Source organism: Diplotaxodon limnothrissa, linkage group LG10, assembly GCF_057381915.1.
Source record: "Diplotaxodon limnothrissa isolate DT_005_m linkage group LG10, D_limnothrissa_male_GT1.1, whole genome shotgun sequence".
Taxonomy (NCBI): domain Eukaryota; kingdom Metazoa; phylum Chordata; class Actinopteri; order Cichliformes; family Cichlidae; genus Diplotaxodon; species Diplotaxodon limnothrissa.
The window spans coordinates 1,841,816-1,864,812 of record NC_140605.1 but is presented as its reverse complement, the minus strand read 5'-3'; the positions used below and the strand labels follow the sequence as shown (position 1 = coordinate 1,864,812).

The 22,997-nt window shown below is 45.6% G+C and overlaps 1 protein-coding gene across 1 annotated transcript in view; it reads right to left on the bottom strand.

The window, feature by feature from the left end:
- Positions 1–4,585: 4,585 nt before the first annotated feature.
- The window catches only part of med13a (mediator complex subunit 13a), a 70,642-nt gene continuing 52,230 nt past the window's right edge, over positions 4,586–22,997 (bottom strand). The window contains exons 11-30 of the mRNA XM_085364256.1: positions 19,818–19,848; positions 19,307–19,428; positions 19,034–19,118; positions 17,596–17,807; positions 16,804–17,000; positions 14,197–15,113; positions 13,865–14,032; positions 13,180–13,403; positions 12,839–13,028; positions 12,101–12,503; positions 11,723–11,954; positions 11,322–11,513; positions 10,442–10,665; positions 8,948–9,090; positions 8,636–8,794; positions 7,599–7,787; positions 7,135–7,277; positions 6,882–7,046; positions 5,331–5,431; positions 4,586–5,117 (exon numbers count right to left, since the gene is read on the bottom strand). Coding sequence (XP_085220382.1) covers positions 4,985–5,117; positions 5,331–5,431; positions 6,882–7,046; positions 7,135–7,277; positions 7,599–7,787; positions 8,636–8,794; positions 8,948–9,090; positions 10,442–10,665; positions 11,322–11,513; positions 11,723–11,954; positions 12,101–12,503; positions 12,839–13,028; positions 13,180–13,403; positions 13,865–14,032; positions 14,197–15,113; positions 16,804–17,000; positions 17,596–17,807; positions 19,034–19,118; positions 19,307–19,428; positions 19,818–19,848 — 4,230 coding nt within the window. The 3' untranslated portion in view covers positions 4,586–4,984. The remainder of the gene's footprint in view (positions 5,118–5,330; positions 5,432–6,881; positions 7,047–7,134; positions 7,278–7,598; positions 7,788–8,635; positions 8,795–8,947; positions 9,091–10,441; positions 10,666–11,321; positions 11,514–11,722; positions 11,955–12,100; positions 12,504–12,838; positions 13,029–13,179; positions 13,404–13,864; positions 14,033–14,196; positions 15,114–16,803; positions 17,001–17,595; positions 17,808–19,033; positions 19,119–19,306; positions 19,429–19,817; positions 19,849–22,997) is intronic.

Genomic DNA, 22,997 nt, shown 5'->3' with positions numbered 1-22,997 from the left:
AGTAGCCCGCTATGTTGAGCGTAAGCGCAGACCCTCCAGACGTGAGCGCTGTCATGAGAACCAACATACGTTGCGGCTCCTGAAACAATGGGATAAGCTCACATTCCTCAATGGTGTCCTCTACAGAGTCGTGAGGGACCCACTGACCAAACACAAGAGATTCCAGTTTGTGGTACCTGACTCCCTAAAACAAGTGGTGCTGTCTGGCATACACGACAATGCTGGTCATCAAGGTCAACCTCGCACACTCTCCTTGGCTCGTCAGCGTTTTTTCTGGTATGATATGGAGAAGGATGTGCGCGGTCATGTGAGAAATTGCCGCAGGTGTGTTCTCAGCAAGACCCCAGAGCCAGCAGCTAGGGCCCCGTTGGAAAGCATTAAGACCTGTGCTCCACTGGAACTTGTGTGCATTGACTTCTGGTCAGCTGAGGACAGCAACAACAAGTCTGTGGATGTCCTTGTGATTACTGACCACTTCACAAAATTAGCACATGCATTCCAATGCCAGGATCAGACAGCTAAGAGAGTCGCTAAAAAGCTCTGGGATGGATTCTTCTGTGTGTATGGCTTCCCTCAGCGCATTCACTCTGACCAGGGAGCTAGTTTTGAGAGTGAGCTGCTTGCAGAGCTTCTGGTTTTGGGTGGCGTTGCCAAATCCCACACTTCACCATACCACCCCATGGGTAATGGTACCACAGAGAGATTTAATCGCACCCTTGGAAACATGTTACGGTCCCTCCCCCCCAGATGTAAGCAGAAATGGCCGCAGATGATACAGTCCATGACGTTTGTGTATAACTGTACGGCACACGAGACCACCGGCTTTGCGCCATTCTACCTGATGTTTGGGAGGGTGCCAAGGTTGCCAGTTGACCTCATGTTTCGGGATGTCCTTCATGATGACACCATTTGTGACTATGATACCTATGTCAAGTCACTGATGGATGACCTGCGCTCTGCCATGCTCCGAGCCCAGGAACACAGCACAATGGAGCAGAGACACCAGTCTGACCAGTACAACAGAAAAGTGAAGGGTCTGCCTCTTTCACTAGGGGACCAGGTGTTGTTGGCAAACAAGGGAGTCAGAGGAAAAAGGAAGCTCTCTGACAAATGGGAACCTGTTGTGTACACGGTAGTTGACTTGGATCCTGCTCTTCACATCTGCCGTATCAGAGACAAAGAAGGTCATGAGCGTGTGGTGCATCGCAACCTGCTCCTTCAAGTTAACTTTTTGCCCTTGGACACAACACTGAATGACGATGCTGCACATCCTGCTGTGAGCGTTGTCAGTGGCCCCGCTGAGTCTGACCTGGATGGGTCTGTGACATCTTTTGGGGGCACAGGAGCTGTACCTCCTGCCACCTGGACTGTGGATTCCGTCTCCAGCATTGGCGAGTGTGATGACCGCACACTATCATGGATCCATCAGCAATCTGCCGCTGACCCGGTCGAAGATGGCGTTCATGGGACCCCTCCCATAATGGGTGTTTCTGATCTTGGTGGGCTGGCTGGTGATGGAGCCTCCCCAGGCTCCCCTGCTGCTTTCCCGTCCCACACTTTTCATTCTCTTGAACCCAAAAATGTGGACGTGGATCAAGGACTTACCACACGTTTTGGTAGAATCATTAAACCAGTTCGTCGCTTGATTGAATCAATGGCTCAACTTGAAACACTCCTTGGTGTTGAACCTGTTCAAGCAGCGGTTATTGATGTGTGAATTTGCTTATTTCTGTATGTTTTTCATTGCTATTGTTTTTGGAAAAGAATAATACAGGCACAGAGTTCATTGTATTTTGTCAGTCTGTGCAGTCTGATAGTGACGCCCATAGATATTATGGCCTGTTTTGTGTGGTGTAAATGGCACCTCATTTTGTCTATAGAAAGTCCTGGGATCTTGCTAGGCGCCGAGCAGGTCTCAGGTCTCTTATCCTCCTTGGAGGAAGCTATGTTGCTGATCTAATTCATTGTATATGCGATGTGAATTTGTTTGAGGCCACTGTATCTGTTATTGTGGGTTTATATTTTTTTTTGGTGTACCCTTTAGGATTTTGTGTAATTCTTGGGGGGTGAATGTAACAGAGTCATAAATAACATTGTTATAATTACACAAAATGTGTTCTAAACCCCCAAACTTCTCCTTTTATACCTGACTTTTAGGACCTCCAAGCCTGTAGTTGTGTTCATTATCAGTTAGAGCCCCTCCTCATTCTTTTCTTCTTCTTTGGTGCAATACTATAAATACAGTGTACCCCTTTTGCCTCTCCCCTTTTTCTACAATTCCCCTGTGGGAGAGGAGCTGGAGTGGGCAAATTATTTACTTGGAGGTCTTTCTTTCTTTTACTTTTTTTATCAGGTATGTCAGATTTCATGTTGTTTTTGTTTTATCTTATGTCAAATATGTTACGTGTAAATGCATATTTTATGTTTAATGTAAAAATAAATGCCAGCCCCCTTTTTCTACAATTCCCCTGTGGGAGAGGAGCTGGAGTGGGCAAATTATTTACTTGGAGGTCTTTCTTTCTTTTACTTTTTTTTATCAGACACAACGCAGAATCACACCGGTTACAATTACACATAAAAAATACACGGAAACATTGGAAATCACTTTTTGGCAGGCAATCACTTTTTGGCACAACACCGGCACGTTTATGGAAACGTCTTTGCCGTTGTTTGGCACTTTCACTCCATTATAGATACCCTAAATCTCATCGTTACCCACAGGGAACACCGTGGGTACTGTGAAAGCAAAAGCACTAATGTCGTCGGTGCCGTGAAGCAGCAATGACCGAACAAAGACTACTCCAGCCTGCGCGTGCTGCGAGCTCTCTGATCATAGGCGCGTGTATATGATGGGGATTCTTTCATAGTTACAGCTAGATTACACACGCTTTGATTTTTTATAGTTTGACTATGTTATAACGGACAGACAACAATGGAAACTGTTTATTCTAGCTTATGCCAGACTGGTGGAAATGTTAAAAAATAATAATATGTGGTATTTTGATTACACTAATGTTTTGCAAATACCGCTTATGATGAGATATTAGGGCTTTTAGATTCCTGCCCATTTCTAACTCCATTTAATCTTGATTTGTACTTACCCAAACAGTTTCTGGTGTCAGTATAAATTCCACATTTTGAAGAATATACAGACAGCAGTTGGTGAGGAAGGAAAACGGAGAGCAGGACCCGTTTATCCCCCTGTCGCTGACAGCGAGAAGAAATGCAGAAAATTATCAAAAGAATGAACTGCCAGCTGCTACTACATGCCACCCAGGGGCAACTCAGCCATTTACAAGCAAGATATCCCACTCAAATGGCTCTGCGTGGTTATTCCAATGCCTTTTCCCACATGTGAATAGTGTGGTAACAAGCTTGCAGAGATATTGTATATTAGACGCAGATGGTTACTGCAAACAACCATGATTTTCCAAAAAAGAAAACATGGCAAAATAAACTTTCATAGGTTTATTAAATATTGAATGTATTTATCTACACTCAAAATAAGACCAAATACATTTTAATGGTCAAATTTTCCAAGCCAACAGACGCTGGCTAATATGAAAGATAAAGAGCAACATCAGTAGATGGAGGAAACATCCAGACAGAACATGTTTGTCTTTGCATGTCCAACGGGCAGCCATCCATAACAGGTTCATTTACACCACACATTTACTTTCACACTGAAATGGGACTGGTCTAAATGTGTCCATAACCAATCAGAAGTGGTGCCAGGAGGCAGACCTCAGCCAATGGGAGTACGGAGAGGCGCGCTACAATAAAGGGATGTGCTGAAAAGGACACTGCATGTCTCTTCTCACGGTCTTGCTTTCATTTTCTTCTCGAAGAAAAATAAACGGATTAAAAAAAGAAATAAGATTAAACCTGAGGTCAGCTACTTCCAAGAGATGCCAATAGTTGTCACTCCGCTGCACTATTGGTGTCCTTGTCCAATTGCACATCACAGCCCCCTCCCCCAGGCAATAAACACAAGCACAGGAAAATAAGTTGACGCACTTTATTCCTAAAACAGAAGCCACACCACCGACTGCTGGCATGGCATTCATATAGAATTATTTTATATATATTGCCGTTTGGTTTTTGTGTCTAAATGTGTGGTATAAAATACTATATACAACAATGTACCTCTTTATTTGAACACAGTGAAGTTCATTGCTGTACAAGTCCTCTGTAGCTACAGCTTTGCTGTAAGGTCTTCACGCTCAAAGGCATGAAACATAGTTCTCCACTCTAATTCTTCTGTACATTGTGACAATACAAATATTCTGTCTCCATTACAAAAAATAATACTCTAAAAGCAACCTACTGGGACTTTCATTTTTATGGGATTTTTTCCTCTGGTGTTTTTATTAAGACGATTACATATATCTTAGACCAATTGCTTTAAAGCAGGAAGGTGATATAAACCTTCTCCATTTTTTATATATAAAAGAGGTTAAGAAATAAGACAAATTATACATTTAAAAACTTACAATAAATAAGATAAATGCAGGCATTTTGTTTGGATACAATTACATCCAAAGGAATAAAAAGGAATTTCATGTCTTAAAACCAAAGATCCATTCTTGGGTTTTTTCCTTGATCAAATATGTCCCTTTTCTTCCAATAATTTTACAGATAAACTTGTCTCATCGATACAGACTGGCCAGTGACTGTGCTGCCATGCTACATATCATGACAACCAATCTGTCATTCTTTCACGTTCATTGAATGCAATTCAGCTTCTAGTTTCCCATCTTTTTTATTCCCTTGTCTCTACGTGCATGTCTTTAAATCACAGGGACAGAATATCCAGTCTCACGGGGGAGGGGGGGGGGGGGGGGGGGGGGCGGCGGCGTGGTGGAGAAGGACTGGCTAGGCTTGGAAAACCATCTGATCCCATCTTGGTGCAGGATCCAGCTCCGTACACTGGTTTTCACTCATTATGACCCCCCGCCGCCTTCTTCCTGTAACAGCCTGATGTTTACAACATGTTCATGATGAAGTTGTACATCTGGTTGAGCACCACAAAGTGAATTGGTAGACACGATCGTCGGTCTTGCGTAGCCGGGTCACATGTCAGCCAGGAGAGGGCGTTGTACTGCTCCAGCACAAATCTGCCGAGGAACACAGGCATACAAAACGGTTACGCTTCAACGTTCAATCGATGAACATTAAAACATGCGGCAACTTTTACCAGCATTGTGCACAAACCAGCGTCAGTCTGAAATCGGCTACAAATAGAAAACTCACCCTGGAAACAGTCAGCAGGGTGGTAATAGTAATTTGTGCACTCGACCTGATGCAGAGTGTGTGCTGGTGTTGTTTACCTGAGTACATCTGAGGTCTGATTGGAGTCGAGGGGGTGGGAGTGTTTGCTGTGCAGCAGTTCATCTGATTGCACTGAAGACACATGGAGGTGCAAAGAGGCCTGAGAGGAAGCACGGGGGGGAAGAGGTGGCGTCAGAGGCATTATAATGAAGTTATCAACCTTTCATTACATGTCATTTAAATAATGACAGCTCTTTTCACAGCAGAAGGGTAGCAGCAGTGAGTCTGCAGCCAATTCCAGAAGCAATGGATAAAAAGGCAAACAAAACAAAACGACCTTATTATAAGTACAACACACTTTGATTGTGTGCAATTACGCACAAGGCTTCAATCACACTTGCTCAAGCAGCAACATTCTTCACCAGCCTTACAAATTTACTGCATTTCCGACATAGCTGTGGTTTATTGGGGTGGTGAACCAAGTCTATGCCAGAGCGGTCAGAGCTATCAGCTGAGCCCGGGATTAACAACCAGCACTGTTTATAACGGCCACGCAGAGCTCTGTCGTAAAAAAGTGTCAGTGCATTTTAGTAGAACACCCGACAGGTAAGAAAAAAGGTCAGGGTTGCAACCCACACAGGACACTGGTGTTGGGCTTTGGGTGATAATGTTCAGGACGGCTCCTTAAATTCACTAGTAGGGCTGTGCGATATGACCAACATCTCATATCCCGATATAAGACATCTATCAGCCCGACAACAATACAAATCACAAAAATGTTACACTTTCTGAAAATTCTGTGAATCTCGGGCAGCTCGACTTGCGTGAAGAGTTTCCAGCTGGGTGTCGTGCACCTGGAGTCGAGTGTTTTGACAGATGCATGAAACGATAAATTTTAGACATAAGTTGTAAGGTCGCTGTATTCTTTGTATTTATTAGGTGGCGTGCTGCAGGGAAAAGCGCGCTCTAACGTTTGAGTCTGAGGCTTATTTGGAGCACCTGACGGCTCTTTTTTGCTTCTCGTCTGTAAACTCTCTCCACACTCTTTCACGTGATCGCTGCGTAGGTGGTAGAAGACGTTTGTCGTGTGGAGTCTGAGGTGGGGGCCGGCTTCCTGCATAATTACAGTTTTCTGGTTCGTGTCAGACTTTTCATAACCAACCCATGTCCGTGCTACAGAGGCAGCCCCTCCTTTAGGAATAAGGTGCTGGATTTGTTTTGACTGGTCCTTCTGTTTGTCATCATTTTAGTTTATTTTGAAAAATCTCAACAGCATCTTGAGCTTTATTGTGAAAGGTTTATGTGGAAAATAAACAAGCAGACGCTGGGTTTACCGTCGTTGTTGCTAATGACAACACATAAAAACAGTGACTTGTCCATCCGTAGTGTGGTTATTTTAAATATAAGAGAAAGAGAGAACTTAAAAAAATTAATATGGCTGCTTCAAAATAAAATAAATAAAAATACAATATTGCCATAAATAGTTTATTTTGCGACACCACGAAACAAACGATAGCGTGACATGAAACAATGTTTTCATATCGTCATCAGATGTATATCATCATATTGAACAGCCCCAGTAAAGATGCAGGAGTATCCTTAAGTAGTACCTTGAGAAAGAGTGGGCACTGGTTCTGAGCCTGCGGACAGGCTGACCAGAACCAGTCGGGTAGTGGGCCGGCTTTGGCCGTGGAGACGAAGTAGCCGAGTGCCAGAGGCTGCTGCAGGAGGTTAGGAACTTCTTCGTGGGACTCCATACGATCGGTACTCTGACCCTGCAACGAGGTGGAAACTCGAGATAAACTTTTTGCTTTCTAAGCGTCATGTTGCACAGCGTGTGTGTGCGTTATGTACATGTTGTACCTTGCTGCCATCACCTCCGTGGTGGTAATGAGAGCCAGGGGAGTGCACCGGGGAGGTGGTAGGTGAGATGTTGATGATGTCTGGATCCACTAAATCGTTCTCCTGGTCGAGCAGGGCCAAGATCCCGATAGCATCAGAGCCATCTGTGGAGAAGAGAACAGCTCAATAGGATCTGCGATTGGAGGGTGAGTGTGCCACTTACTGTAATGCAAATTGTGACTGTAAATATAGCTTCTTTTTCTGCCAACAAATGTATTTTTCGCAAAAGAAATGAGCTGAAGACCCCTGAGGGTGCCATAGATGCAGAAAGCATGTATGCAACCATGACTACTATTCATTCTTAACAGACTAGAAAAGTAAACAGGGAGGATTTGGAAACAAACTGCACTGAACGGGGGGGGGTTGCTGTGAGACAAACAAGAAACAGCTGCTGAGTGAAAGACAGATAAAGGAGAACGACTGACCAGTGGTGGGATTGAGAATGTCGATGTTGGTGTCGATGTTGGTGTAATTGCAGCTGGCGACCTGGACGATGGCAGAGGTGGGGAAGACCAGGATGTGGGTGCAGGAAGTGTCCTGCGGCGTGCTAAGCTGCGATGTCTGCATGTTTAAGGTGGTGCTGCGGCCAAACACCGAGCCCGTCGACACCGAGTCTGAGAGGACGCACAGAGGAGAGAGAAAGGGTCAGTGAAGACACACAATATGAACAAGAATCCATTCACAATCCTTTTGTCTAGTACAAGTAAAGTGATTAAACTGGTGCTCGCTGAGCAAATTCATCCCATCCCAATCGTTAAAAGTGATTTAATTTCACCGTGACTATGTTAACAGAAAAGCCGAGTTAGAGCTTTAACTGATTAACACAGCTACGGCATTCAAAATTGAAAGAATTAACTGATTAAATATTCATATGTGTTAATTTTTGCAGCTAAAAATCACAGTATTAGGTTTTCAAAGCGTATTTTAAAGCGTCCTCACATATATACACACCACGGAGGAAAGTAGATTCTGAATGTCAGAACAGCTGTTACATTTAGTGCCAACCCCCTTAGTCATAGTCATCTGAGGCTAACACAGCCTCGCTAATCTCTTTCAGCTTGAAGGGGTTTTTAGAAAGGAGATGTCCTCAGCTTGGCATAGCTCAACAGAATCCCAGCATGATGCACTGACAATCCCCCCCTACTCGTTTCCCAAAATAAACCCATTGATCTGGCTCTCCATCACACTGCATTGAGATCAATGAGTATTTGAGAGGTAGTGCTTTATGAGCGAAAGGTACACAATCTTCCCTGCCATCAATCCGCCCTGGACGGGGAAGGGAAGGGGGGGGCATTGTGATACGCTCCTACCATCCATCATGCCACACACACACACACACACACACACACACACACACACACACCAGCGTTGCCTCTCTGGGTGAAGTACTGTCACTCAGATACGACGTGTACATTAAATCAGTACGTTTATTTAGAATCTTTGTCAAGCGCACACGTTGTACCTGGCATGATGATAAAGGATCCCTGTGGCTCCATGGCAACCAAGCACACGCTGAGGATGCTGGGGGTGTCCGAGGCAGAGATGCCACACATTCGGCACATGTCCTTCAGACGTCGACTCAGCGACTGCAGGTTTCTCCTGTTCAACAGAATGCTCCAGTCTGGGACACAGAGGCGAGACAAAGGGGAGACTGAGTGAATCGTACACTGGTACGAAAACACTTCAGTGCTCGACAATCTGGTTTTTGGCCTCGGCAAACTTTAAAAATAAATAAATAAATGAATGAATGAATCAGCACGACTGTCCTCCTTACCTTTCAACTCTCCGTGCCCGATCCTGCCTAGTCGGCCAATCACCACCCTCCAGGGAAGGGATGTCATCTGCACGAGTCCCAAACACCAATCCCACAGTTTCTGTAAGCCGAGACGCCGAACTGACCCCTTTTTCCTCCGTGCCCTGCAGAACACACACAGCACAAACACGTCAAAACCTCGCGTTAGCCACTCAGCAGGGGTTCAATGCAGGATAAGCTGAACTAGGGCTGGGCGATATGACCCAAAATTCATATCTCGATATTTTTTAGCTGGACGGCGATATAAGATATATATCTCGATATTTTTTTTTTTAAAAGCCATAAAGTAAGAACAAAAAGAGAGTTCTTAGTCAAAGCTGTGTCCCAGATGTCACACAGGCACTTTTATTAACATAGAGCAGATGTACATAAAATTTACTCAAAAATAAATTATGAGCATTTATTAAATAATAATGCTCCATAAATAAAAGAAAACAATGTTGTTTTTGTGCATAACAAAGAGCTCACAATTGTGCAGTCAAAATGTAAACTAAAAGACGCTGAGCACAATAACAAAGACAGATTTCACAGCTGCTCTGTTCCCAACTTCTACTCTGTGACTGACAGCATTGAGTTTGAAATCCTCTTCGTAACCACGTCTCTGAACAGGTGCCATTTATGGTCCTTATACACAGTAGGGTAATATTACGTTGAAGCACAGTACGTATCACTCCGCGAGGCTCCTCGGTAGCCGTAATGCGCCGACAAACTATCAAGCGGTGCAGCTCCGTAGCTTACCAAAGTCGTACTCAAACATTTTTGACAGATTGCTGAGCGCTGTGTACCACATAAAATCGGTTCACGGCCATCAAACACAACCAGAATTCATACATAAGGCGCGCTGTCAACTTTTGAGAAAATGCAAGGATTTTAGGGTTAGCGCGGTTAGCTCGTTAGCATGGTTAGCTCGTTAGCATGGTTAGCTCGTTAGCATGGTTAGCTCGTTAACACGTTGACGCCGTCCAGCCCCACGCACGGGTCGATGCGCAGTAACTCGTTAACGGAGATTTGCCGTGTCCATCTTGTCGCTGCCTGCACGTGAAGCAATGGGGGAGGAGGGGGAGTTGTCTTCAGTGAAGGAGAGGCGGAGTAACGTTGCGTAGAGACAAAAGTGGACGAAAGAGAGGCAAACTTGCGGCTCCACAACTATAGTTATAACGTAACATAGACTATATCGATATAAAGGATATTGTCACATCTTATATATCGTATAAAAATATATCGATATGTTTTAAAAACTCGATATATCGCCCAGCTCTAAGCTGAACCTCTTGCCTGTTGTCTAAATTTGAGTGCTAAGCGTCGTGCAGATTAGATATGAAGCAGACACCCTGAGTGACATCGAGGTTAAACACTTGTGTAGAGTAATATTAAACAGCCAGGTTTTGTTTCATAAAAACATGCCACGGTCCAAACTGTGAAGATGGCAGGTTTGTAACGCTGATGCAGTCCTACCTGTGGGGTACATCTATGTTGATGATGCAGGTCTCCAGCAGTTCCCCATACAGGTCAGTGCAGGTAGCCAGAAGCCACCGTTGGTCGTGGGACAAACAGTAACCTACAAATAGCACGTTGTACTTCTGCGAGGCCTCTCCAAACGTCTCCCCCAGCTCTGTCTGCTTGTCCTTCACAGGTGCGAGGATGAACGGCGGCGTGTACAGACGCAGACACTCTGGCCTCTGCAGATGGAAAAAAAGATTCAGGATTTATGTTTCACCTCTTCTGCACCAAAGGATAAATACTAGATCTCTTCTGTCTTGGCTGACTTCCCATATTATTTATGGACAAATATGCTAATGTGTCTGTCCCATTGTCCCACCCATATCCCAGTTGTTGCTCCAAGGTACTTCAAGGCTTTCCAGTGTATAAAAGGAAAAGGTAGCATTGCTGTGAGGAAGGAAGTCAGCTGAATTAGGTCCTGATCTAAAGCACCCCTTTGTCTAAACTGGGAGTCAAGATCCCATTATGAAGGTCTCAGGGAGCTAGCCAAGCACATAATGGAAAGAAAACTCTGGAGGAGCAGAGGGTTACAAGTTCCTTTGGTCCGGTTCCAGTTTCAAAAAAAAAAAAAAAAAAACCCTCTGGGGATGGTTAAGTCTGAAAACTATTTCTTTCTGGTTGCACACTCAACACAGCTGGGGCTCGAGGCTGGACCACATCAGGTCAGGTTCATGTTTGGCCTGAAACACTGCTGCTGGGGTCGGAGTGCCACCCTCTCTTTGCTCTCGATCGATCAGAGAAAGGAGGATACCCGGACAATAACACTAACTCACAGGACCAAAAGAGAGCACTGTGAGTTTGACAACGCCTACAACCTGGCTTTTGCTGCATTTACCTCCGGGCTCTTCAGTGCAGTGTCTATGGCCAAGCCCGGGCCGAAGCCGGTCAGTGATTTGACGTTGGTGGAGGCGGGCAGTGGCCGTCTGCACTGAGTGAACACTGAGAATGCGAGCGATTTGAGGTGCTGGGCGTAGATATGACGGTCTTCACCTCGCACTGGCTGAAGCAGGTACTGGCATGGGATAATCTGAGGTTTAACAGAAGAGAACGAAAGGGACACAAAGTTTTTAAAATGACAGGTAACCAAACTCTAAACTCTTTACCAATGCTTCTTTACATGCAACATGAAAAGTGGGAAGTAGCACACATGTTATGGTTGTGGAACAACACTGCAGTTCCCACGATGAGAATGAAATCAAAACAACATGCAGGACCTCTCCTTTGAAATCTACTTACTTGTACAGAAACAGAATTGCGGATGTGTGGAGGCAGCGACTGAAGCATCTCAAGGTAGCAGCGTAGCAGACCCAGCGTCCACACACTGGATTGTGCGGGCACTGGCCCCGCGCCCCTGTCCGCCTCCTCGTAGCTAAAGGGGTCCACAATGTAAACAACGATGGCAGGTGGGTACGTGACAGCGTGGGACTCCCCATCCGTGGGCACTCCCACCTTCTCTCGCTCCAAAGTGCTACAGAAAATACAAGGACTCATTTTACGCTCAGCCAACTTATTCGCTTTAGATCATAAATGCTAAACTTTATTTTTTTGCATGAAAGTGTTTAGTATTAATACTTTTCTGTTGGATGTATGAGGGCTTTTGTGTTCTGACAATACCTCTCGGGGGGCTCTGTGGGCCCCTGGGCTTGGCTGCTGGAGTTGTCCCCCGAGGCACCGGTATTCTGGGTACCAGCCTGCTGTCCCAGCTGTCCACTCTGGGGGCCGCCTCCCTGGCCCTGGCCGCCCATGCTCCCAAAGGGGGGAAAGGAGCCGGGCTTGGCAGGTATCGTGCTGCCGGTCTGGCCTGACGATGTCACGAGGTTGTTGGAGGGCGCAGAGCTGTTGGAGGGCCCGCTGCTGCTGGGAACAGTGGAGCCAGCGGCGTTCACTGAAGCCTGCTGGCTGGCTGTGCTGGAGGTGGAGTTAGATAGTTGTGTGGATGATGACTGGTTGGATGAGGGTGTGGGGCTGGGCTGCGTAAGGAGAGAGCTGTCTAATGCCTGTGATGCGAGGTATGGAGCTGCATCGAGAAACAACACAGGAAAGAAGAGCGCACATCGTTGGACTTTTATCAATAAGATAAAGCAGACTGAAAAAAAAAAAAGATACTCCATTTACTACTTTTCAACATCCTCCTACTCTGATCACGCTTCTTTGGAAGCTCTGCTCGCTTTCAAGCAGTCAAGGTTCTCCAGCCAGCCTTTTTATCACATAGCAATATATTAATAACTACATCAAGAGGTGTTAAAAGGTGGAAATTCAGCACCAAAGAGCTGAATGAACCATATTATCCACCAGAACAACCAGCAGCCACACAGAATCAAGCACGTGGTAGGAAATGTCAGCGTAACGTACCGAGGTTGTGGCGGCACACTTGTGCATAGAGTTTGAGCTTAGCGAAGGTGTCACTGTTGCTGCTGGCAGCCTTGAGGAACCAATCACTGACTGGCTGATCCACGGGGGTCTTGGCTCCGTTGCCACCAACAAGGACGATGCCATCAGCGTAGCCTTTGGAAATGGGCCGGTGCTGTCCCAGACGACATGACTGGAGGAAAATGGATAATGGCGGCGTGTGAAAAACAGAGTATGATACATAGATTTACTTTCATTAGTTTGATTTAGCTAAAGAAAGTGCTGAGAGTAGTTGTTGTGTGGTGACAAACTAAAGGGGCATCGTATGGACATTTAATCCTTACCTCATAAACAGCGGTGAGGTCTCTGAAGAAGGTCTTGGCACCACTGAGCAGAGCCTCGTTGTCAGGACAAACAACCAGATAGCCGATGTCCCGCTGGGAGCCGAAGGGATCCAGCAACAGCTTCTCCCAGTAGGGCAGACCAAATGGAGACAGTACCACAAAGTCATACTCATAACCCACTAAGAAGGTGGGGATGGGTAGAGGCTCCGGGGACTCGTCTGTGCCTGTGGAGGTGATGGGAAACAGGAGAAGAGTGAAGGTAAAACCAAGCGTGGGTGGAAAGAAGCCGAAAGCAACAAGAAATAAACCAAAGAGTGAAAATAGTTAACTGGTAAGCTGTCACATTCAAACTTTCACTGTGAGGTCACCCAGCAACGTGACAGCTCCTCCCAGCAGAACCACAGCAGAGGGGCTTCACCCACTACTGATGTGACAGTCTCCAGAGCTTTGCTCCCTCGAGATTCAAACGTCATCCACAACGTTTCTTAATCATCCTTATGCTACAAACTAAGGATCTGACCGGCAATTCTTTTCAGTTAGCACTTTTGCACTCAGACAAGCAAGATTCAGGGATTTTACTCAGTCTGACACCTCTTCATCTTCTGTATCAGGAAACGAAAACAGTCAATCGCTAATAGCGTCGCGTGAATAGCAGCGAGGTCTCAGAGTTTAACACGGGATTTACCGTAAGAGCCCCGTCCAGCCATCTTGTGGAACTGCTGCCAGGTGAGGGGACCCTGAACGCCCCATGACCGCACCGTCCTTTTCTTCTGGATTGCATCCTGGAGTACGGGCTGCAGGGACATCAGCACCCGCAGCACATCCTGAGAGCACAGCGCACTCACGTCCACTGCTGGAGGACAGGTGAACACAGGAGACAGAGATTCATCACAACACCAACATTACGGGGGGGAAACAAACCATGGACTTTAAACATGGTGTTTAAAGAACAATTATTTTGTTTCTCAAAACAAAAACTATTAAAAAAGCAGGTTCTTGAAGGCGTTACGTCCTCACCATTTTGTTTGGCCCAGTTGTGCAGACAGGTGCTCTTGACCAGCGCCTCGTCCACCTTGCCACCTGACATGTTGTCCATGAACTGCCTGCCGTGCTCCATGGCCATGTAGCAGTCGCTGCGGTAGTCCCTCTCCTCTACCCGTACACATGGGGGTATAGGAGCCCCGCCTGGCCCCCGAGTCACTGCGTCATGCTCCAGAACTGAAATGGGTGAAAAGGGGTTTGTGCACTGATCCTGCAGGAGCAGAATCAGCTCGTCCGAGATATGGTCGCTTCTCCCGGCTCCATTTCTCTCCAGCGAGGAAAGCCGCAGCTCCTCGAAGCGCTTCTCTGCCTCTCTGCTGATGTCCGTGCCGCGGCCGATGATGTCCAGCTCGTCCTCCAGGAAGAGGCCCGAGCCGTTCCCATAGCGCCTGTTGACCACGGCGCTGAAGCCACAGCTGCAAAGTTTCTGGGCCTCGCTGACCGGGTCGCTCAGGTACACGCCCGCATCCGCTCCTTTGATGTTCATGTTGCACTCGCAGATGCAGCAGCTGTCAAAGTTGCAGTCCTTGAAGAGGTTCATGACCGTCTCGGAGAGGATGAGGGTGACGTAGAGACTGTGGGCCTCGGGGATGGAGGGTACCGTGGCCGGCTCCACCGAATTCAGCGGTCGGCAGGTGGAGGGGGTTGACGCCGCTGGGGAGCAGAGGTCAGAATTCTCGTACTTGATTGAACCCTGGACGCTGGAGGGGCCACGTGGCGTGCGGGGGGTGCGAGGCGTACGTGGGGTAGGGGCGGAGAAGCGGGGGGTGGCGGGTGAGGGCAGGATGCCGGTGCCACCACTGTTACTTGGTGGAGCGCTGTTGATCATGAAAGGCGTCTGGGTTTGAGGGGTGTACTCTTGGTCCATGGTGCTGCCCACACTGGGGATGTTACTGAGAAACGCAGAGAAATTAAAGAACACAAATTAGATCCGTCTCACGTACACGAGTCCCCTGGACAGAGGGTCTAACTGCGGTGCAAAGATATGGGAGACACCACACAGTTGTATGCAAAACATGGTTCTTCTTGGGTGCCAGATCAGTAACATTCAGTACACCGCTTGAGATAACAGCATACTGCCATCCACCTATCTTGCTGAATTTGCGAAGACAATTTGAGTAATAAGGCAGTACAATAAGGAACGCAGAGTGGGTTCAGACACATGTTTACACATGAGGGAACACGAATGCAGGAGGGAGAGACTGCGAAACAAAAAAAGGCAGCAGAGGGAGAAGACATTCAATAAACATTTCAGCAAGCGTCCCTCTGAGGTGAGGACATTTTTGGGTTTGCAAGCAACTGTGAGGAAGCAGAGGGAGACAGAGTGTGTGAGAGAGCCAGAGAAGGGTGGGGGTGGGTGAGCACATCGTGTCCCTAGCTGCATGTCGGGGGAACAGCTCCTGGCGCAGACCCATTAGAAGGAAGTCCCAGCACAACACTCTCCAGCCGGGACACAGTCGCCATGGGATGCAGATGGCAAGGCAGCACCATAGCAACAATATACAAAGTGCTTATAGACACCTCTGTCTACCCACTCAGGCTCAACTTAGCGTTCCAATAACTTAAACCAAAACCTTACTAATGTTACAGTTATTCAAATATTTAAACCAAAAACACTGACCACCTTCTTTGCTTGTTATGCTCTACATCTGCAGTCATGCTCCAGTGTACTCGAGAGAGAAATGTTCTTAAATGATCTGCATCATCAGGCGACAGTATAACCCCGCAGATGCAATTAGTTCTGCTTTTAAAAAAATGACTTCTTGTGGAAAAAACAATTTAAAAAAAAAATCAGTCAACCTTTCCAGCTGAGAAAGAGCACTTCCTGTAAGTAAAAAGCAACGCGTCTCGTATCTTTAACAACTAGCGTTTGGTCCAGTTCAGTCATTTGCTTTAAAGGGTTTTTATTATTTATAGAAAATTACATGGTTTGTTATGCAGTTTATCAATATGCATGTATTAGTCAAACACACAAAGTAAAGTAACACTGGTTAATACTGAAATAAGAAGTGCATCATTGTAAAAGAGGAGCAACAGAGCCTAGATAGCAATCAGCAAACACAAAGCTAATGTGAGGGTCGACCGAAGAAAGGCAGAAAAACCAAACGGTCAGAAATAAGTTTCCATGTTTGTGTGGAAAATAGCAGAGCTGCATGTGTGTAGCCAACAGCAGCACTGACAGATCTACTATAGCCGGCACGCTGCTATGAGCAGCTAGGTGGCATGGAGCCGCTGTGGGGGCCCATCTCACCACTGCGGTTATAATCCTCGCCTTCAACCAAGAAGGCATTTTACACTCGGATCCCTGCTCCGCCTGAGGCAGCCATGCATGGGAAATTGAGCTGACTGCTAAGGTGGTGTCCAGGGATAGACCAGAGGCTGTGTGGACAGACAGAGAGCAGGGTACACACTTCCTCGCACACCACACTCAACTAGAGCCCTGAATCAGAACAATTCTTTCAAACAGGCTGACATATCTGAATTAGTTCAACTGACTGTCAAAAGACAGAGAGAAAAAAAGACCTACAGAGTCACACCTGAAGGTAAACATCCAAATAATATCACAGAAACAGAGCAGCATACCTGTCCTTGTTAAGGTAGGTCATCACAGGCACGGGGTTGAGCATGTCCCTGCCCATGGTCCAGCTGGGTCGGTAGATGCAGTCCTCTGGTACTTTGATAGGTGGGAGACACTGACTGGGCAATGTCTTCAGCGGGGCAAACATGGAGCAGCCTACAAATAGCTGACACAGCTCTGGCTTGTACACAAAAGAATAGTCCTGCAAAATGGACAGAAAATAAGGCATCACTGTGTCTGGTCCTTTGGGGGCGGGGTAGCCACAAACAAACACCCAAAAGATGAATCACAAGCATCCCAAACAAATCCTGCGGCAGCTTCTTTTCACATTCAGATATTACCTGATACACAGTTATTGTATTGACAGTTTGCATGTTCTGTTTGGACGTGCTGCAGAAAATGAAATCAGATGCATGCACAGGCAGGACATACTGGTGCTGGCCAGATCCCGTTTGCAATATTTGCATCACTAGATTACTTTGATACTGGGCCAGTTACATTTTTGTTAAAAAAGATCATTTTTCCTCATTTTCTAGTAGATGTTTTTGCACGTTTAGATCACTCTACAAGAAGAGACCTCTGAAGCACGACAGACAAGAAATTCTAAATTCTGTGCATCACAACAAAAGATTGCTGTTCTTGCTCTTGGTATCCAGCAGATTGCATTGTGGTATGGGCCCTTGATTCCGAATCTGTTTTAAAAACCAAATCCACCAATAATCACCAGCTTTGACATCTACAGTTTCTGGCAGTAAATCCTCCCTACAGAGTCAGTCAGCTGTAAGTCTCACACCCACCTTGATCTCAGATGGCTTAGGGCTACAGAAGCTCTCCTCCACCTCAATCTTGAAGTGCCCTCCTAGAGTTGAAGGGCCTTCCACTGTTGTCATGCCCGTGCTGGGCTCCATGGTGCAGTACTCCTTGCTGCACATGTTCATAGGAGAGTATCCCATGATGTGCTGCTCCAGGGAGGGAGGCGTGGGAAACATCTGGATTAGATGATCTGAACCTAGAATAGAAGAACCAGAGGGTAACGATGAAGGTCAGACTGAGGCTATAACGTGTCTGAAGAGGAACAAATGCAGGAGGTTTAAGGCAAACGTCTATTGCAAGACTACTGCTGTTATCACACAGCTTACACTGGGGATACAAGTAATTATAGGTCTGTATCCTATGTTTAAACCGCACTTCACAAACCATTTAGTAAGATAGTAACTACAGAAATAGCTTCACAAAAAATGTTTCAATTTTAGCTTTAAGTGTTACTAAGTGTTCTGCCTGCTGATGCATGTTTTATGTTTCTGTAATCAAATATGACAGCCATGGTGGTGCTACAGGCAGCTATAGCTATGTGACTACCAAACCAATGAATGTCTAATTCCTTACATTCCTCTAACAGGACTATCACCCTCATGTGAGGAAAAGTTTGCATTTGCATTAGGTATTCAATGCAAGACTATTTTCAGAATTCAGCTGGGCTGTTGAAACTCAGCTGTTGCAAAGGTAGATGATAGTGAAACCAGCAGCTCCTTTTTACATGTCTTGCATTTACATAAAGATAAGTCTGCAGCAGAATCCTGGTTAAATAAATAGATGGCCACAGTATGCTGAGGGAATATCCAACAACTAACTACTTTTGCTATTGTGTGATGCATCTGGGAGACCACACACAATTTAAAGTAAAGGCCACGGCCCTGGGCTGTACATAAAACTAAAGACAACGGTTGATCTGAGACCAATTTTCCTCACAGTGAAATATACAGCATCTTTAAAAGGCTCTAGTGTCCCAGTGCTCCAACCAACACTAAGCAACAGAAACATATTTTGTTTTTGTTGCTTAGAAAATCTCAGCTGCAGCTGACCTCAGACTAACAAACCAATAACTTCCAGCAGCAGCAGGTTTCTAAGCTGTCTGGTAGCGAACAGTCACACTTTTCACCACTAGGTGGCCAAATCCAGTCTGAGCAACAACTGTGTTTGAGCTGTAAAACATGAACTTCATTTAGTGGATTAAAGGATATGAAACCTTTAACCTCAGCTGAATACTAAGCGTGGGGAATACTGTGTTTATGTCTCAGGTGGCTTCTGGCAAAACCTCAGTGTATAATTCTTAATTTTCAGGGGCCTCACAGGTGCGACCAATCTGATTCTACATCTGTGTTTGGAGCCTAGGGAGGCATGGCACATTAACGGGGGGGCAAGAGAGACAGTGGTGGGAGACTGAGCGATACATACAGGGTACAGGATCCAAGATGGATGATTTGTTTTCCTTGTTGCCAAATATCCCGTCCGTTCCATTCACCGGTCGCCTGGAACCCGGCTGTAGGAGGGAGAGGGACGAAAAAGAATAAAACACCTGATTAAGTCGGTATTTTTGAGTCAGTAAATATAGCTATTAATTCATTCCTGGTATTAGTCACACACAAATGGCTTGTAAATACCAGAGGTACCACTGCTCTGGCACAAAAGTGAAACACACACAAAACCACACTCAAGATCTCTACTGACCGCCAGCTCATCCTCATCTGAGTTGAAGAGGTTGTCCAGGTCGTTGATGGACACCACCAGGTCCGTCTCGTGGATCAGGCTGGTGGAAGTCACGCGGTTGTGAGGCGCTGCACGCTGAGGGTCTGCGCACACAAACACTGCTGTAAATACTTCTCTCTTTCCACAAGTAGACGCCGGCTGTTTGAGAATCCACTGAAGGCAGCAACGTTGCTCTGAGCTGTGATCGTTTCGTTAGAATTCTCCAAAAATTCAATTAGTGAAATGCTTTCAGCATGACAAATCTGTTATATGAGATTTAAATTAAAAGTAATTGAGAATGAATGTTACTTATTTGGTAAATTAATTTCTATTGACATATTGGAAATGTAGCTAACAGGTTTCAGTCACTGTGGTGGCTCGCCAAAATCCATCTGAATACTAAAATGAAAAACGCTGGAGTTACTATGTCGGTCTTCTGAGAGCAACAGTACAACTGAGTGTGTTGGGGTGATGCTGGAAACAGGCTGCTTACCATCTGACGGGCCGGTCCCTCCATCCTCACCCTGTGAGAGAGAAAAGAGATTGGCTGCTTAGAACAACACAAACACTGAACTGTTACTGACACGCTGTTTCATAGCTTCATTAAACAATATTCTCAAATTAAATTGCACCGATATCAATGAAATTCTCACACAACTGCATGGTTATAGGCGTGTCAAATCTTTTAAGCCCAAAACTGTGATTCAGAAAATGTACAAATAAAGTTGATGAACTACAAAAACACAAAGAGAACCATTTCAAAAGCCACATGCTACCTTATCCAATCAATGTGCAAAATAATTCAACCTATCAATAACAAAAGTACAGTGAGAGAGGCAGACAAACGGGGAGCGGTAGATTCTCGTGTCTGCTGAGGCAAATAAGATTTCCAGTGCAGCCCAGAGTGAAATCACGATCCAAGGAATGGCCTGTTAGGCTCCTACACAGACATCGATATCTGGGAGGCCTGGCCTTCTGTGCCAGCGTGCTCTTGTGGCGTGTTGTGTGTACACTGTGTGCTGAGCAGTTTGAGAGGGGAACAGCAATGTTATGTCCCGGCCATTGATTTCATTACGCTCCAGGGTTTTCTCTGAGTAACGCAGGCTTTAATCTGTCTCCCTTAGAGGCCCAATCCAGGGCAGCGCACAACATCCCCACCAAGGCTGCAATCTATAGGCGGCAAAGACACCTTAACCCCTTTATCAATAGCGTAGCCTTGGGTGGGAAGGTGTGTTAGCATCTGGCAAAAGACTCGAAAGCAGCCCAGCTTTCTTCTCCGTCTCACAAGACGAGTCGCCAGTAAGTGATTTAATAGTCTGATGAGCAGTAAATATGTCTGACTCGACAAATAAGCGTTATTAAAATAATGACTTAATCTCACATTAAGATTTAATTTGACACAGTAAAGTTAACCTTCACAGGCAGATTCTGAAGGTTTAGATTAAATATGTGGCACTCCATACTGTACAGTAATGCCACTGTTTTGCACATGTCTCAACTCTGTATATTTTTATATATTTTATTTATTGTTTACTCTATTTAATTTGTAAAATATGTACACACACACACACACACACACACACTTGTAGAAAAATATTTAGTATACACATCCAGAAATGCATATACTATTATATATTGGACATATATTTATTAGTTTCAGATGTAGCCATTCTTGTATTTTGCTTGTTTACATTATTGTATTTTGCACAACTCTGTTGCTTGTGAAGCTCGCACACAAGAATTTCACTAACATGTGCTGTACCAATGTACCTGCACATGTGATGTGACAATAAAAGTGATTTGATTTGATTTGAGGTAGGAGGTGAAATTCATTGCAGCTACAACGATGAATGACTCAAGGGGAAAAAACAACAACAAAAACAAACCGAAAGACAACAAAATTATTAGTTTAAGAAATAACCAGTGCACGCTCACACGCAGAGCATGTGGTGGATGTGCACACACAAAGTAAAGCAGACAGACAGAGGGAGAGCTCCACTGCACACAGTGCTCTTAAGAGACTTCACTCCACCGAGAGCTGCCTTCACCCTCACATTTCTGCACACATCGGGGGCGTGCAGCGGGGTCGTAACCAGACAGAAGAGAAGGAAAATAGTTGAGTGCGCTTTTTAAGGCTCAACGCTTCAGTGAGTCGGGTTTGTGGCACTGTGACGTCCCGCTGGGGACGGGGACACAAACATCGAATCTCCCTTTCAAAATCGTACCAGCCAACAGGTGGCCCTTCTCTGGAACCGAAGCTAAAAGCCGCAGAGGCGGAAGCAGAGCAGGAGAACACAGCGAGGAGGGGAAGGAGGAAGAGGGCAGATCAAATAGGAAAAACACAACAACTCAAAGGAAATTGGAGAGGCTAACTATTTGGTGTTCCTTTGGGCGCAAACAACAATAGTGATTCAGGAATGGTTTCCTGCTCATTTAGACTTTGGCAGTGAAAGCGGATGCATGCAGAAAGTGGTTGCCCTGTTATTTTTAGTGCAGCGTTGCTGAGGATGCGGATGGCCTATTTTCTAACTCGCCTGCTCCCGGATCTTAAAATCAGCCCTCTTGTCCCTTTTTCACCCCAGGCAACTAAGTGAAAGACGGCTTGGAATAAAGCGGTGATGCTCAAAAAGGCTTCGCACCAACACGCCTTCTTCAAACTGTTACTGCAGCTTTCTGTAATATAGCCGATGGACTGCGGCTACAAGAGCAACTAAAAGCAGCCAAACCGCCTCGCACAGCTGTTTTCTAAGCAGGTAAACCAGCATTAAAACTAGCTGGACTTCAAGGTGACAAATCCACAGATAAATCACGATAAAAGTCTCACATGATAATCTGCCTTTGACAGGAATATCTGCTGACTCAGGTTTATAATCATTACGATGATCAGAGGAAAGCAGCTAAGCACATTTAATCCTCAAACATGCCTCGACTATTTATATTTAATGTCACTTCATGCAGTTTTTACTCCTCATTTATATTAAAGCTGCAGTTACAAGTTGTTTAGAATAAAATGAATTTATATTAAAACCAACAAGGAATTTTCTTTTTTGGAACAAGTCCTTTTTACATGGGATCAGTGCGACTGGGAGACTTCATGGGATTTACAAACTACCAGCAACATTTGTGTGTTTTGCGACACTTTCACGGAGATAAGCAAAGTCTGAAATTTGGCGCTAAACAACTACAAGCTGCAGACATAATATTGTGCTAAATAAGCTGGGCCTGTGAAAAGAGTGCACGCTACCCATTAGGGTGCTCACTCTTCCTGCTCAACAAATGACAAGGGCGGAGCCTTATACCACGTGATACAGAAGCTGTGCCGTGTGATGCTAAAATTAGCAGGAAAAACAACGGAGAGCACGTCAGGGATGACGAGAAAGTGACAGGAGAAAATCCGTCCCGGTCAACCACCCAAACATCAATAACGGGAACCTTATACAGCGCTTCCCTTTACCCGTCGAACTCCCGCAGGCACAAAGAAATTACGGAGGCTATCACTTATCACCTGACCAAAGATATGGCTCCATCAACACTGTGCAAAACGAGGGATTTAGGAAAATGATCAACACCCTAGACAAACGCTACACAGTGCCGTCCCGCAACTATTTTTCTATTGTTGCACTACCTGCTCTATACACGCAGCGTCGAGCAACGGTGGAGACAGAATTTCAAG